General features: G+C 46.0%; 1 protein-coding gene across 6 annotated transcripts in view; it reads left to right on the top strand.

Moving 5' to 3' along the window:
* Positions 1–7: 7 nt before the first annotated feature.
* SWT1 (SWT1 RNA endoribonuclease homolog) overlaps positions 8–15,971 on the top strand; it is a 99,211-nt gene continuing 83,247 nt past the window's right edge. For 3 of the 6 annotated variants that reach the window (XM_075936756.1, XM_075936758.1, XM_075936761.1), the window contains exons 1-2: positions 9–159; positions 1,288–1,417. In XM_075936756.1, coding sequence (XP_075792871.1) covers positions 1,400–1,417 — 18 coding nt within the window. In that variant the 5' untranslated portion in view covers positions 9–159; positions 1,288–1,399. Of the gene's footprint in view, positions 160–1,287; positions 1,418–15,971 lie in introns of all 6 variants that reach the window. The other 3 variants (XM_075936760.1, XM_075936757.1, XM_075936759.1) reach the window with 2 other exon arrangements.

Genomic DNA, 15,971 nt, shown 5'->3' with positions numbered 1-15,971 from the left:
ATGCACCCTAGACACCGGCGCATAACCGCCCTGTCTGGGGCCGTGACGTTGAAATGACCCCAACGACCAAAATGCGCTGGGAGAAAACTACAGGACCCAGAATGCCGCTGGGATGAGGGCTGCGTTTGGCCCTGAGTAGGCACCGCAATGGAGGCTTGAGTGAGTAAAGCTTTGGGGTGTCTTGGGCTGGCAGAGCGAGACTCGCTCCCGGGGCGGGGAGGAAGGAAGGAAGGAAGGGGAGCTGAGGGGCGGGGTGGGGGGAGGGAGGGGTGTGTGGCTCTCGGTGGCTGGATGGGGCCTTCCTGCCCGGGGAGGGGGGGCGGCTGCCTGCGGGCTGGGGCAGCTGTTTGTCGGAATCTTGGTGGTGCCCAGAATCTGAACCCCTCTCCCGCCCAAACTCCTTCCCATCCCCCACCTACCTATGGCTCTGGGAAGGAGTTTGGCTGCGGGGGGGGAGCAGGGGGTTTGGGTGCGGGAGGAAGTACATAGGCTGAATGAGGAACTGTACTGCAGGAGCGGGTCTGGGTGCAGCCTGGGAGGGACTAGGGCTTGGAGGGATGTGCTTACCTGAGCCCCCCTCATCTGCCAACGGCTCCTAGGTGGGGGGCTTTGAGCGCAATGTTGCCTCTTAACTTTTTTCCATCCATATGTGGAACAAATTGTGTGCATGAACAAACTGAGGCATGTGCATCAAAAGAAACAACATGGGGCTGGCTGAGGGCAGCGGTTGGTGCTCTGCCACTCAAGTGGATGGCACCTGTGTTGATCTGCTTACAGGGAACACTGGCTGAGAGCTGGGGGTGTCTCCGCATGCTGCTGCCTTCAGACACTGCACCTTTAGCTTCCTGTTGGCTTTAGGGCAGGGGCAGCATGTGGAGACACCCCTTTCCCTGGGGCTGCAGTGTTGTGCTGACAGCTGCACTAGTGGCTTTGGGACTCCCTGGGCTGTTTTAAGTTGCTTGGGGTATCAGGTGGGTCATGGGATGCACTGGGGGGAGTCCACAGTGGTGGCACACAGGGCCAGGGAAGAGGCCTTATCCTGAAGTTTGCTGGAGCCAAGCCCTAGGCCAGGAATATTCCTGGTGCATGGGCACCTCAAGCCCATGTAACTTGTCACCCATGCCAATGGGTCCGTGAGGTATGTCCCCTGCTGCTACTATGAACTCAGGAGTTGGAGTGATGCTGGGGAGGTAGAGGAGCTACTGGGAGGTTAAAGGGGAAGTTACAGAACTGTTCTCACAGATGGGGTTCTCTCTCTCTCTCTCTCTCATTCCCGCATTGTATTAGGCACGAGAACTGACCTGCAAAGTGAAAAAGGGTGCAGGTAAATTCTGTCTCTGTCCTGACAGGAGACTGGTGATGCTATGGAATAGCTCTTGGTTCACAGGTGCCGACAAACATGACCCAACCATTCCAGGTGACTTTTTTTTTTCTTAAGGCCAGTCTCCATCAACCATTTGTTCAGTCATAAGACACATAGATTTGTGCTTTATCCTGGGCTAAGCATCATGAATGTTTATAGATAATACTCCTTCAAAAACTTCCTTAAAGTTCCTTTCCAGTGATGCATATGCAAAAAATTTGACCTCGTTATTATCTCATTATTTACTTGTACTCTCCCATCTGTCTGTGTATATTCATCTGTTGTGTCTTGTGTTAGATTGTTTTGGGTTAGAGACTGTTACAGGGCTATCGGTATTCTTATGGAAATATGCTCATAATTGGAAAATGCTTTTGTGCAAAATATTGTACGAGGTACAATTTAACAAGTTGTAACTTGCTGAATGTGTATATTCTGTTTGTGTGCATGTATTATTCCTGTACTTGAATTTAGAACTATGAAAGTCTCAGAGGGGTAGCCATATTAGTTTGTAATGAAAAAAAAATTTAAAACAACAATGGGCCTGTAGCATCCTAAGGTCATCTGAAGTAGTGGGCTGTGCCCATGAAAGCTCATGATACCATTTATATATCTTTGTTAGTCTCTAAGGTGCTACAGGACCATTGTTGAAGCGTGTGTGTGTGGTGTAGTGTTTTTTTTTTTTTTTTGTCGTTTTTGGAAATATGATTTTAAGATGGTTTTACTAATCTAGAAGCAAGGGCCATTAAAGGTATTTCAGAAACTTGATGGCTTATGGATAAGGACAATGTTCTGTAAATGGGTTTTGTTTTTCCTAGGGACATGTCTATAGAAGGGGCTGAGAGTCCCCAGGAGGTCACTTGATTCTCATACTTTCACATTGAAGGTTGTATTGTAAGCCTGCAGAGGTTACATTTCTGTTCCTTTAGGTCAGCCATGAACCCTGCTCGCAAAAACACCAGGTGTTCTTTATCAGATGGCCTTCATCATCTGCAGCCCTATGCTTCCTAGCTGAGAACCGAGTATGGGATAAATAACATGACCTCAGTTCTCAGCTCCGTGGGAATATTGAGAGTGGCATTGAACCAGTGCGTGCACACTCTGTAAACAGCTAAAGTATAAGATCACTGGGAGTCCAGCCCCTGTATAGCTTGGAAAGAAGCTCTACTAAAATTTGGATGGGTAAGGCTTGCCAATCTGACCAGAAATTCTCAGTTCGTCCTCTCTATCTCAGGTTACAATGTGGTGGAACCATAGGATTCCTCCTTTTGAGGGCCAGCAAGCGATTGACAGCAACCACACTTTAACTCAGGAAATAAAATAGAAAACAATTTTATTGCCAAAGGGAAGACGATGATGATGATAATAACCACTATGAATATGGCAGCAAGAACACAGATTACTTGGATTCCTTCCCCAGATGGCATTAACACAATCACATTAACACTTATTTAAGTATACAAAGAGTAATCATTTAACAATATTTCATACCCACAAGATCTTAATACCCCCCCCAAGGCTGGGCGGAGAAGGACCAGCCTTCCTTCGCCTGAAACGCCTTGGAGCAGATGGTGGTGAAATTCCTAAAAGCAAACTTAAGCAAAATTAAAGAAAGAACAGAAATAAGTATTTGGTTTCTGACCTGAAAAGATAAAAACACTCCGAAGGCCCAAGGCTGATGCAGCAGTCCCAATCTCCCAAATTCCTAGGTCTAAATATCCTTTTTGATGCCAAAATGTTCCAGATGTTCAACCCTTTGCCCATAGTTGAGCTTGATACCCTAAGATTTCTGTGGGTACTATCTCTAATTGGAGAAAATACTGGGGGAACTCATGAATATGCATCAGACATGACTGACACTTTCTTGGGTGTCATCCCAGAATTGCTAAGACAAGGCGAAGAATTGCAGTTTAGTCTTGGACATCTGTTGCTGGTTCATATAGGAAGTAGGGAATAACAGTTACCAACAAGTTAGCAGATTTTGTTGCAGATTCCGAGAAGAATATAAGAAATAGCCTGTCACATCAACTGCAAAACCTCTTGCCTAACACATCTTTTGGAAAATAACAAAAAAAAAAATCTTAATTTGTCAGTATATGTATATGTATATGCAGGGCTCGACAAATCCGTGTATCTACTTGCCCATGGCAAGTAGATTTCAGCTGGTCGCCCCATTCACTGGCGGCGCGTGCATGCACAATGCCGGTCTGGCGCATGCACGGTGCGGGGCTGGTGAGTGGATTTCGCTGCAGTTTGTCGAGCCCTGTGTATATGTATATGTATATGCTAAAGCTAAATCATACCGAGGAAATCAACGCTTTAGGGCTTGCATTACTAGCTACCTATTTTAAAAAAACCCAAAATAATATAATGGCAGGCTACAAATCCCCCCTTTGATGGGGTGATAGAAAAAGCAAATTATCCCATCACTCCAAGATGGAAGGTGTGATGGAAAGGCTACGATATTCGGTTCCGAGAATAATAGTAACATATTCGCCGTTCCCTGTCATTATGACTCGGACGGGGCGCCAAGTAAGGTATTGGGATAGATAAACAACCTTACAATAGAGGGATCCCATTACAAAAAACACGATTCCAATTACAACTCCTTGGATAATAACCCATATCTACGATTATAAATTTCCTAGGAGGCATCTAGTTCAGGTTCATTTTCCTCCAGCATTTGAACAAACGTTTGTTGCGCTTGGTCTATATTATTGGTAATTTGGATAAGATAGGTGTCTTTTCGAACCAATAATTCTTTTAAATGTAATCCTAAGGATGAAATGTGGACCAAAAATGTTGGAGTACTTTGGACCACCAAATCTTGATATTGGGGGTTTGACATAATTGTAGTTATGTTTTCAAAGGCATGGATGGGGAAGATCCCTTGATTACCAATAGAAGTAAAATGCTTTGGAACAAAATAAAAATTTGGGTTTGTGACCGGATACTCCAAGGAATCATACTGGAAGGTTCTCTGGTTTGTGACTATGCAGAATTGGCTGTTACCGGCATAGGTCACCCTCTCTGTAAGGGTCTTCCATCCGGTCAGTTGGATTGCATGTAATGACGATGAGCGGTTATGCAACTCTCCCTGGAGTCTACACAGGACAGTGTCTGCCTTGAACACGTTACACCTACTAATGAACCGAGGCCCCTTTTCAGAGCAACAGGTCATCTGTGGAACTTTCCATGTTCAGGTCGGTGTATGATAGACCACCAAGGGAGGTACATCCAGGCGTTTCTTATAGATGCCATCATCGAGGTGACCTATGGACTTGACCACAGCCAACTGCTCATATACATTCTTGTCTGGATGAAACATGGGCAAAGACACCATGAATGACACATACAAGGACTGTGTCACGGCAAAAGTCTTGGAGACCGAGCAGCTGTCTCAGTTGGGGTGTGGTGTCACAGATCCCAACTGTCTCATGATCCCGAAGGATGTCTGTGGACAGATACCTAAGCAAGCAGATCTTTCCCTTACAGGCCCCTGAAAGCATTTCAGGCAGTACCAATTAAGTAACTGCTCATCTTTAATCAAATTTGGGACTCTTCCCATGCTAAGGGAATACAAAGTTTCAGTAATTGTATCTATAACAGTCTCCGTAGGCAGAGCAAATAATTTCTTTACCCATGGCTAAGTCCTTTTTTTGATTATTATTTTGGGCAATCAGCTGGTTAATCTTTTGTTGGGTTTCATTAAAAAGTTCTTCAATGTCACAGAGATTATAAACAGTAAAATGCTCTTTTGGGGCTAATCCTCTAATCCCTTGCAGCATTGGATTTAAAATTTGATTAGCTTCCAGGTGCAACACATAATTTAAATGTTTACGAATTTTATGAAGGTCAATTCGGTTCCAGAGAGACATACCCGAACTAAATAGCTCTGAGGCGGACCCTAAAGCTGCAAAAGCGTCTAAACCACGCCTCTGCTGAATAAGAGCCAGTTTACTGGGTGGATTTACTGCTTCCAGCATTGCAAGGTCTCTGACTTATTGCTGATAAGTGGTGATTTTAATCCACAAGGAGTATCGAGAAAAAGGAAGATACTTCAGTGGATTTACAATAGTTAAATTCCCCCAATTGCCAGTTAGACAAATTTAATACTACAAAAGCGTGCATAAAATGAACCTGATTAATCAACACACCATGTGTGGGTGTAGTGGTGAGCCCACTGGCTGGGCCGGGACTCGTTGTGGGACATTTTAATTCTTCCTTAGCGGGACTGTCCTAATCATAATCTACTAGGGGATTACGCACTTTAAGTTCAAAGGAAATATTTACACTATATTTCTTAACTCCTGAAGTTGTTTGGAAGTGGGCTGTTATGCAATCCTCGTATACTCCTGCATCTTCATAATCCAATGTGTGTAAAGTTAAACTTCCTCGAGACACAAAATTGTCACAACTGGCTTTTCTATCCCACTCTCCAAAGGCAAGTCCATGTGAAAAGGATATCAAATGTGACAGGGAGCCTATATAATTACAGGCAGTCCCCGGGTTACGTACAAGATAGGGACTATAGGTTTGTTCTTAAGTTGAATTTGTATGTAAGTCGGAACTGGCTCCAGATTCAGCCGCTGCTGAAACTGATCAGCGGCTGACTACAGGAAGCCCTAGGCAGAGTTGCTCTGCCCCCGGCTTCCTGGAATCAGCCACTGATCAGTTTCAACAGCGGCTGAATCTGGACTCCTGGGAGAGAACAGCTGGGGCACTGCCGGGTAGGTCCCTGCAGGACCAAACCGGCAGCACCCCACCTGCTCTACCCCAGGCGTCCCGCAACAAAATCCTGGTCAGCTGGGGGGGGGCGCACTAGCTGCGCCCCCTCCCCCCCAGCAGACCAGGGAGACCCGAGCAAAGCCGCGGAGACACAGAGGTCCCGCCGCCTCTGCGGCTTTGCTCCTGTCTCCCTGCTGTGCTGGGTGAGTCCTCCCCAGCACAGCAGGGAGAGCCGAGCAAAGCCGCACAGGCGGCAGGGTCCCCCGCCTCTGCGGCTTTGCTCCTGTCTCCCTGCTATGCTGGGGAGTCCCCCCCAGCACACCAGGGAGACCGGAGCAGCTTTTCTCGCCCCGGAGGACGTGGTGGCGGGACCGCTGCGCTCTGGGCGGTCCCGCCACCCGCGAGCTCTGGGGCGAGAAAAGCCCCGTTCATAAGTGCGGATTTGACGTAAGTCGGATCCGCGTAAGTCGGGGACTGCCTGTACTACACCTTCCCCCCCTTTGAATCCTCTTTTAATGGCTTAACTTTTCTCCAGCCACTAAATGGCAGGAAGGTCACATCCATTAGTTGGTAACTGAGGGTGTGTCTAGACTACCTAGTGTCAAAGTCAGACAGGACTCACAGATTTGGCAGACTGCTCTGTTTATTTCAGCAAAGCTTTGCTAAAATGCATGGAGAAAACGTGAGTACCCTACAAGGTTCAAACCCCTTGATTTTATATAGTCAAAAGGAAGCCAAAATTAACAGGATTAAAAGGGGGGCAAAACTTCACATAATTAGTGTGAGGCTACTCAAGTACTCTTCATTTCAATATTAAGCACACAGCAATCTCCTGGCTATATCTCCCTGATTATCTGGAATTGTTTCCTAACACTTAATGTTTCTTTTCCTGTTAAACTCAGGCCCAAATTGGCTAGCACCTTGATCTGCATACCTACAATCAACATTAACATACTTTTCTTCTTCCTCTTAAAAAGACAAACAGAATTCCTTCAACTTATTCCATTATTACAGCACAATTCATCTTTTTCTTACAGTATAATTCTTTCTACTTTCACAATCCCTCCTTTTGGTCAAGCTTCGCCTATGACCAACAATTACTGGGTTCCTTGCATTAACCGTTCTTTGTCTCTCTGTTCATCAGTGATATTTAAAATCATCAGATTAGCACTCTGGTGAGGGGACATGTCTGTGACATGTCTTGCACAGTTTTGGATACAACAGGAGATTAACTGAAAACATACAAAAATTATTAAGATCCCAAATAGGCTAGTCAGGGCTTCCTGAAACAACCAGTTTCCTATGCCAGAGAAATTGGACAAGTTACTTAGCCATTTTCATTGTTGTCTGGTATATATACACAACATTCTTTGCCAATGAGAGCACAGGTCCCTCCTTTTGCTGCCAGCACTATATCCAATGCCTGACGGTTTTGGAGGACCACTTGTCTGATCGCTCCCGTTTCTTTGGCCAGGGCCCTTAAACTTTCTCCAGTTTCATTTGCCATGATTTCAACTACTGCTTGTAACCTCAGAAGCCTTTTTGCATGATGTATTACTCCCCCAAGTGGGATAAAGGAACCACCAATAGCCTCTTCCCAAGTTAAAGGGCTTATGTGATTCACATACCATTGGGCATCCGACAAGTCCCTTCTTTTTCGCCTAAAATTACAGAGGCGTTCTCGTGGGAAGGACTCTAACACTCGGAATTGTGGGAAGAGTTGGTCGGGATAACAGATACCTGACCAGTTAACTGGTAATGTGGTATAGGCCTTTGTCCCACAGACCCAATGATGCCCTATCAAAGCCGGGAAGGGTCAGTTGCACCCCTTTGCCATATAGATGTCTACAAAGGAGGAGTAATATCCCCCGAAGGGCACACGGTGATTCTCCTTACGGGGAGTGGTGTTATTTGCATGGCATTAAAGATTGTACTGATGTTACAATATGCTGGAGACAACTGCTCCTCCCCAGATTCAGCCCCGTCCCATTACACACCAAACACCAGTGACCTTTTTTCTCCTTCACACTTATCCGTTTAGATACATTTATTCCCACATTTATTCCCACTGCTTCCCAAGTGTTATTACTGTTCCATGTCTTGTTAAACGGGTGAGGCCTGGGGAATTAAGTGGGATTGCCAAGACAGGAACCAGCTTGTGAGTGGGATGGAATGTGGCTGCAGACCCAGCAATTAGAGATATTAAGGGTCTGAGCGATCCATACTTGCTGGTGGATAAAAGAATTGTCATTGTCATTGTGGATTCCCCAGACCTTAAGACACCAGTAGCCGAGGAACAGGCCCCACCAGAGGCACATGCTGGAGGCAAGACCCTTTTTGGTTCTGACAACCTCAGCTGAGGGAACCGCAGTCACGGTTTTATGTCCACCAGGCAGCAGGCGCTAGGCTCACTGCTGCTTCTTCTTGGGCCTTGCTTTTGGTTGTCGTCTGCTTCAGGCAACCCTTACGTGAACGTAGGTTGTAAGGTATTGCAGGCTGTTCCTCTACGTCTTCTTCTGGAGTCAAAATTGACTCTGCGTGGTCCTGAGGCGATGACTGGTCTGCTGGGGGTGGTGCCTTCTTACACTGAGAAGCATGTATCCATGCTGCTATGCCGGATAGCTTAACAGCCGTCTGGGTAGTGAGCAGCACCTGATGCGGGCCCTTCCACCGGGGTTCCAAGGCGTGTTTTCGTTGGTGGTGTCGTATGTAGACCCAATCACCTGTCTCGAGGGTGTGGCAGGCGTCAGAGGTGGGTTCGGTTGGCCAGGCGGCTCGAACCTGTGAATGGAAGTGACTTACAGCTTGCATTAGTCCCTTGCAGTACTGAAGGAGTATACTATGAGTCAAGTTCAAGTCTGAGACTGGAGTAATGGTAGCCATTGTTCGCATAGGGCGCCCCATAACAATTTCAAAAGGACTTAATTTATGTCTCTGGGATGGGGTGGATCGAATTTCCATAAGGGCCAATGGTAAGGCCGCTGGCCAGCTTAACCCTGTAGAGTCACAAATTTTTGCAAGCTTATTTTTTTTTGGCATGCCATTTCGTCTTTCAACTGCACCTGCGCTCTGTGGGTGGTAGGGACAGTGCAGCAAGTGCGTGACATGTAATACACGATCCAGGTGCTGAACAAGTTGTCCAGTAAAATGTATACCCCGGTCACTGGACAAAGTGGCAGGAATTCCTTTGGCAGGCATAATATGATTTAACAAACATTTGGCAACAGACAGTGAATCAGCTTTGCGACAAGGAAAGGCTTCAATCCAGCCCGAAAATAAGCATACCATAACCAGAATGAATTCATAGCGTTGACACTTAGGCATTTGTACAAAATCAAGCTGCCAATGCAAGAACGGTGCTTGGGGCAGGCCTCGGAACCCTTGAGCTACCTTTACAGGTTTGCCAACATTGTAGCTTTGGCAAGTGGTACAGGTGGCACAGTGGCGAGCTGCAAAAGAGCTGAAATGGGGGGCCCACCATCCTGCCTTAGTTACAGCAGAGATCATACCCTCCTTTCCGACATGCGAAACGCCATGTAGCAGGGCGGCCAAAGCTGGGTAGAGCGAAAAGGGGGCCACAAAGGCACCAATAAGGGGGCGCCAAAGGGAATCAGGGTGTAGAGAGCAACCCTGGGCGACCCAGGAGTCTTTTTCTGTTTCTGAGGCAGAGTCTTGGAGCAGGGTGACTTTAGAAAGGGACTGCGGTGGTACAGAAACAGAAAGGGAACCGAGAAATGCACCTGGGGAAGGTTTTATGGCAGCATTACCCTTAGCAACATCAGTATCTGCTGTGGAGTGACCAGGGCACTTAACAATAGCTAATGCAGATGGGAGTAAAACTGCATACAGGAGAGCAGAAATGTAAGGGCCATTCTTGATAGGGGTACCAGCAGAGGTAAGGAAACCCCGAGCTTGCCAGAGGGTGCCAAAGTCATGTACAACCCCAAAAGCATATCGAGAATCAGTATAAATGGTGGTGGAGCGTCCCTCAGCCAGAAAGCAAGCGCGAGTTAGGGCAACTAGTTCAGCGACTTGTGCTGAAGTCACAGAAGGTAAAGGCGCAGCTTCTAGGGTTTCAGAGAGTGATACCACAGTGTATTCTGCAAGGAGACGACCTTGGCTATCTCTAAAGCAGGAACCGTCAGTGAATAACACAAGGTCGGAGTTAGAGACAGGGACATCAGAAAGGACGGTGACAGCAGAGACAGTTGCAAGGCAGTCGTGGGGTTCACCGTCATTAGACAGAGGAAGGAGAGTGGCAGGGTTCAGTTGAGAACAGCGCTTTATGGTGATATGCGAAGCCGAAAGCAGTAAAAGTGAGGCGGGCGGAGGAAAGGTGAGCTGTATTACCTTGTAGCAGGAGAGTTTCTATAGAGTGAGGGACCATGAGAGAAACAGGAGAGCGGAAGACAAGGGACTCAGACATTTCAATTAGGCGTGCCGCGGCAGCCACAGCCCGCAGACGGGGGTAGACCTTGGGCAACAGGATCCAAGGTGGCAAAGAAATAAGCTACTGGACGATTTTTTTTTTTGCCACCATGCTCCTGAGTAAAAACCCCAAGTGCACAACCAGATTGCTCGTGGCAGAAAAGGGTAAAAGGCTTACAGCAGTTAGGTAACCCTAAGGTGGGGGGGGCAGTGAGAAGCACTAAAGAGTCAGTTTCTGAGGCAGATAATGAAGGGGAACAGAGGAGTAGATCATTTACACATTGGACCAATGTGGACCCAGAGGGGAAGACCAGGTTAACAAGGTCTTTGGCTAATGCTTGGGAAAAGTAAGACGGGCTTTCTGTGTACCCCTTGGGAAGCATACTGCTGCTCCTTGTAAGAAAAGGCAAAAAGATACTGGAACTTAGGGTGAACCGGGACAGAAAAGAAAGCAGAACACAAATCAACAACAGTAAAATGAGTTGCATCTGGCAGGATAGAAGCCAGATTGGTTGCTGGGTTAGGGATTACAGGAAAGGTGGGTACAACAATGCAGTTAATAGCTTGAAGATCCTGAACAAACCGCCATGATTTACTATCAGCTTTTCGAACTGGGAGGATAGGGGTGTTACAGGGGCTGGAATAGGGGGCAATAATGCCTTGTTCCCACAGGGTGGATATGACCGGAGCTGAAACCTCTAAATCCCAAAAACTGGGTGCCACAACCCCTTCTCCGACCTTATCCCCATTCTTGGTACCCTCCCTGTTCCCAGTACTGTCTGCCCTGCCCTGAATAATGCTGTATTTGCAGAGCTATCAACTTTTGTGCGGACTGCTTCTCTTTCCTTTTAGAGTGCAGTGGCAATGCTCTGCCACTGCTTGCAATTTGTCCATGGTCTTGGCCTCCCATCCAACACTTATTTGCGTTAACATACTGCTAATAGCAGATAAGAGGCTATTAACAAACGCATGCGCCAGGGCGCCCTGTCCATTTTTACCTGGTTGCTGTACCCCAAAAAACCCCCCAAAAACCAACCAAACAAACAAAAACCATCAGTCAGTCTGTGTGATAGTTGCCCGGGTTTTTTTTTTTTTTTCTTTGTTGCTGTTTACGGGGTTATAAGTAGCTTACACAGTTGCAGCAGGTCTGCTTCAGAGGGTTCATAGGCATTGCACACTAGCAAAATTCCTCTGCAAATTTGGTAGGGTTTTCCTGGGGCTTTGGAAAACCTTTTAAAATCGAGTGGAGCTCCGTGTGGGTCCAGGGTTTATAGCTTCAAGTGGGACCGGTCTGAGTCTTCTTGGAGGACGGGGTAAAGGGAAGCGCTCGATCTGGTGGTGGGAGAGGAGGTTTCCAATAAAGCTTTTTCTTATAATTAGAATTTTTAAGGGAGGCGAGCTTCGATTCAGTTCATTTAAGATTTGCCTCGTCCCACCACTGCATGAAGCAATCTACCTCTCCTCTAGCCAATTTAGTTTTTGGGAAGGCCAAGTTTGTCTTTTAAGACGTCCACTTGGTCTTTGTTCCAAGATCCTAACAGTGGCCACTGAGTTTTGGGATCCCCCCAGAGTCAATCTAGATCATTTTTCCAGAAATTTACAGGAGTCCGGACCCTTTCTAAAATATATAAACTGAGCCAGGGTCCCTTTAGGGAACTATCCCTGCTTAGACGTCTAGTTACCCATACAGGAGGACTTCATACACCAATTACACAAGGAGGAAATTCGGGTTCGTCAGAGCGGTGCCCAGTGCAACACACAAAAGAAGCCCACAGGCTACTGCCTCAATCGCCCTTGCGTTCACTCCAAGGATTTTATCCAAGGTGCGGTGCGGCTGCGATTGTGCAGATTCCAGTCACACAGACCGCGGGGACAGGAGCCCCTTGGTCGGCCAGTCCCTGGACAGGGATGGCTCCCAGACTCACTCACACCACAGGGAAGACGGATAGACACAGAGACAAGACAGTCCTCAGTCCGGACAAAATAATTACCTGACCAGAGTCCTGATGTTAGATCCCGGGATCCCTACCAGAACAGAGCAGGAACCAACAGGTTCGATGGCGTAGACTTCGCTGTGGCTGTGCACCTTTCCGTTCTGGCGGAGGACCGCTCGGGCTAAATGCCCAGGTGCCGGCTGCCACGGTAGTCCTGCAAGACAGTCAGGGATCACACAGCTTCAGCGAAGACGGTTGCCATCTCGGTGGAACCTCCAAATTGTCAAAGTCAGACAGGACTCACAGATTTGGCAGACTGCTCTGTTTATTTCAGCAAAGCTTTGCTAAAATGCATGGAGAAAACGTGAGTACCCTACAAGGTTCAAACCCCTTGATTTTATATAGTCAAAAGGAAGCCAAAATTAACAGGATTAAAAGGGGGGCAAAACTTCACATAATTAGTGTGAGGCTACTCAAGTACTCTTCATTTCAATATTAAGCACACAGCAATCTCCTGGCTATATCTCCCTGATTATCTGGAATTGTTTCCTAACACTTAATGTTTCTTTTCCTGTTAAACTCAGGCCCAAATTGGCTAGCACCTTGATCTGCATACCTACAATCAACATTAACATACTTTTCTTCTTCCTCTTAAAAAGACAAACAGAATTCCTTCAACTTATTCCATTATTACAGCACAATTCATCTTTTTCTTACAGTATAATTCTTTCTACTTTCACACTAGTTTTGTCGACAAAAGTGGACTTTTGTCGACAAAACAATACCAGCGTCTACACTACCGCGGAGTTCTGTCGACATAACGTCGACAGAACTCCGCAGTTTTGTCGACGCTGGTATACCTCATTTTACGAGGCAAAACACCTTCTGTCGACAGAGTTCTGTCGACAGAAGGTGTTCTTGCCTGTAACACTGTGTCCCGACTACGGAGTTCTGTCGACAAAGAGGCTTGCTTTGTCGACAGAACTCCATGTGTCTGGATGCTCTTTGTCGACAGTATCTGTCGACAAAACTTCCGTCGACAAAACGCGGTAGTCTAGACGTACCCTGAAGGTAATTCCTTCCCCTTTTGTACCTACATGTCAGATTGGTTGGTGGACAAAGCCTGGAGGAGGATTTATTTTAACAATTTCTGAGGCTTTGTCTTTAGTGGGCAATTGAACAATTTCTCTAATATAACCTGACCAAATACAATTATTAAGGTGTCGGGAAGCTACACAAATTCCTGCTTGATACCTGCCAGCCATTGATGCCAGCGTATCCTGCAATATCAAAGAGGTTTCATTAGTCCAGGCAGAAAATTTTTTCTGCCCTTTAAAAATGGTTTTAAATTCAGAAGATTAATATAATTTTTTTTGAATCCCAACCTTTGTTTCCTCAATCCAATTCCAAACAACAATTAAAGTTACATCACAACTTAAATTATACAAAATTCAGGGTAAAGGGTTTAATAAACTATCAACAGATCCTTTGGCATAGAATTGTAAAACATATTCATCACCCTGGTTGATGATGGAACATGACTTCTCACGTTGGCCACTTGGGCTTTAACATGCTGACAGAGGTGTTTGCTGAAGTTTTGTGTATTGGCCACAGCATCTTCTGGCCACATTTGGATTTCAAGTCTTTGGGGGTAAATACAGTCCAATTTCCAGCATACAAATGACAAAATAGTAAATCAGAAATATCTCTGTCCATTTCATGGCTGAAAGGCATGCTAGCGGATCACACTGGCTCCGAGTCTAAAGGAGGATCCGCAGGGGTCGGTTTCCCGAGTGCCTGTGGAACAGCCTGCTCCGGAGACCTAGGTGATTGATACAACTTCTACGGGTTAGTATGATAGATCTTATCTTTACTCCTTTTTCCTGTTACTCTCATCTTATAAACGGCAGGGCTTAGCTTGTCAATGATTTGGAAAGGCCCGATCCACCGACAACACCATGTTCTGGGGTTTTGTAAGACAGAAGCATCACTAAATCTCTGACTTTCCAAGTGTTCTCTCTTTGTTTTTTTGTCAAAATAGGCTTTAGCCATACGTTTTGATTTCCCCAATTTAGCTGCTACCTGCAGCTGATTCAAATGTTCCTTCAGATTTTGCAGGTAAGTATCCATTTTGATTCCCTTTAGTTGAGTGCCACTAGCCTGCCAAATTAAATGTTCAGGGAGCCTCATGTTTCTCCCTGTCATTACCTTGAAAGGTGTTTTATCAGTGGAGGCAGCAGGGGTTGTTGCTTTAAGGGCCATAAGGATCATGGGTATCAGTGAATCCCAATTACGCCCATTGGCATTGACCAGCTTCTTCAACATGATTTTTATAGTTCAATTGGTTCACTCCACCATCCCAGATGACAGTATTGCTTTTGTGGGACTCCCATCAATTTTGAAAGAACTGACCAGTAAAATGTGATCCCTGGTCTGATTCCACTTTTGCAGGGATCCCCCAGCGAGAGAAGATTTGTTTTATCAGTACCTTTGCTGTGGCTTTTGGGTGTTGTTTTTCAGTGGAAAAGCCTCTACCCATTTGGAGAAAGGGTCAATGATGACTGAAAGATACTGGTTTCCATTTGGGGTGTGTGGTAAAGAACCTATGAAATCAATTTGCAAAGACATCCATGGGCACACATACACTTGGGACTGCAAAGGTGCATTATGTTTGGATGGACTAGGATTGACCTGAGCGCAGGTCATGCAGTTGTTATAATATTGCTGTATGTCCAATTTTACAACTGGCCTTCAGCCCACGCGCTGGAAGCATTGGATGGTTTTCTGTGTTCCCTGGTGACCCCCAGTGGGAATATCATGAACTGTATAGATCATTTCCCTCCTCAAGTTAGTGAGGACCAGCCAAACAGGAAAAGGACCTCCTTTGTACAATAGGATGTCTTTATCTCCTGTAAAGAGGGTTCAATTTGAGTGGCTGCTCTCCATCTTCTTTTAAAAGTTCCTATATTATTTCAGCTATTTCATTATCTTGGGCCTGCAATTCTCTAAGGTTGGGTACATAGGGCTTTTACAGTAGCAATGGAGCATTTGGGACCAAGGGTTTTTGAAGGTTTTTCTTCCCAAGGCTCTCCAAAATGGGCCCCTGAAATCCTACTTTTTATAATTAATATTTATTTTGTTTTTTATTAATAAATCCAGTGTAAATAATTGTTCTGGGAAGGCAGGCAAGCTTCTGTGCATATCTGTCTATGTAAGACGATATGGTCTTACTCTATAAAGTTTTATGTGGAACAAGACAGATTTATCTGGAGTTCTGATCCTTCTGTGGCTGTGCACCTGTGTGCTGTGACAGTCCCTTTAACGGTGCTTTCTATGTTACTCTGTACAGGGCTGGATGAGGCTGGTGAGCCTGGTTCATCAAGAGAGGTTAAAGAGAGTGCCCAGGAAGGTTGGCTCAGTGATTTTCAGCATATCATGTGACAGTCTCAAGGGGATCTCTGTGACCGAAATTGTCACAGGGACTATCTTTGGTTCTGTTTGAATAGTGCCTACCACAATGG

Source organism: Pelodiscus sinensis, chromosome 9 (assembly GCF_049634645.1).
Source record: "Pelodiscus sinensis isolate JC-2024 chromosome 9, ASM4963464v1, whole genome shotgun sequence".
NCBI classification, from domain to species: Eukaryota; Metazoa; Chordata; order Testudines; family Trionychidae; genus Pelodiscus; species Pelodiscus sinensis.
The sequence above is the reverse complement of the archived record's forward strand: the minus strand, read 5'-3'. Positions and strand labels throughout refer to the sequence as shown.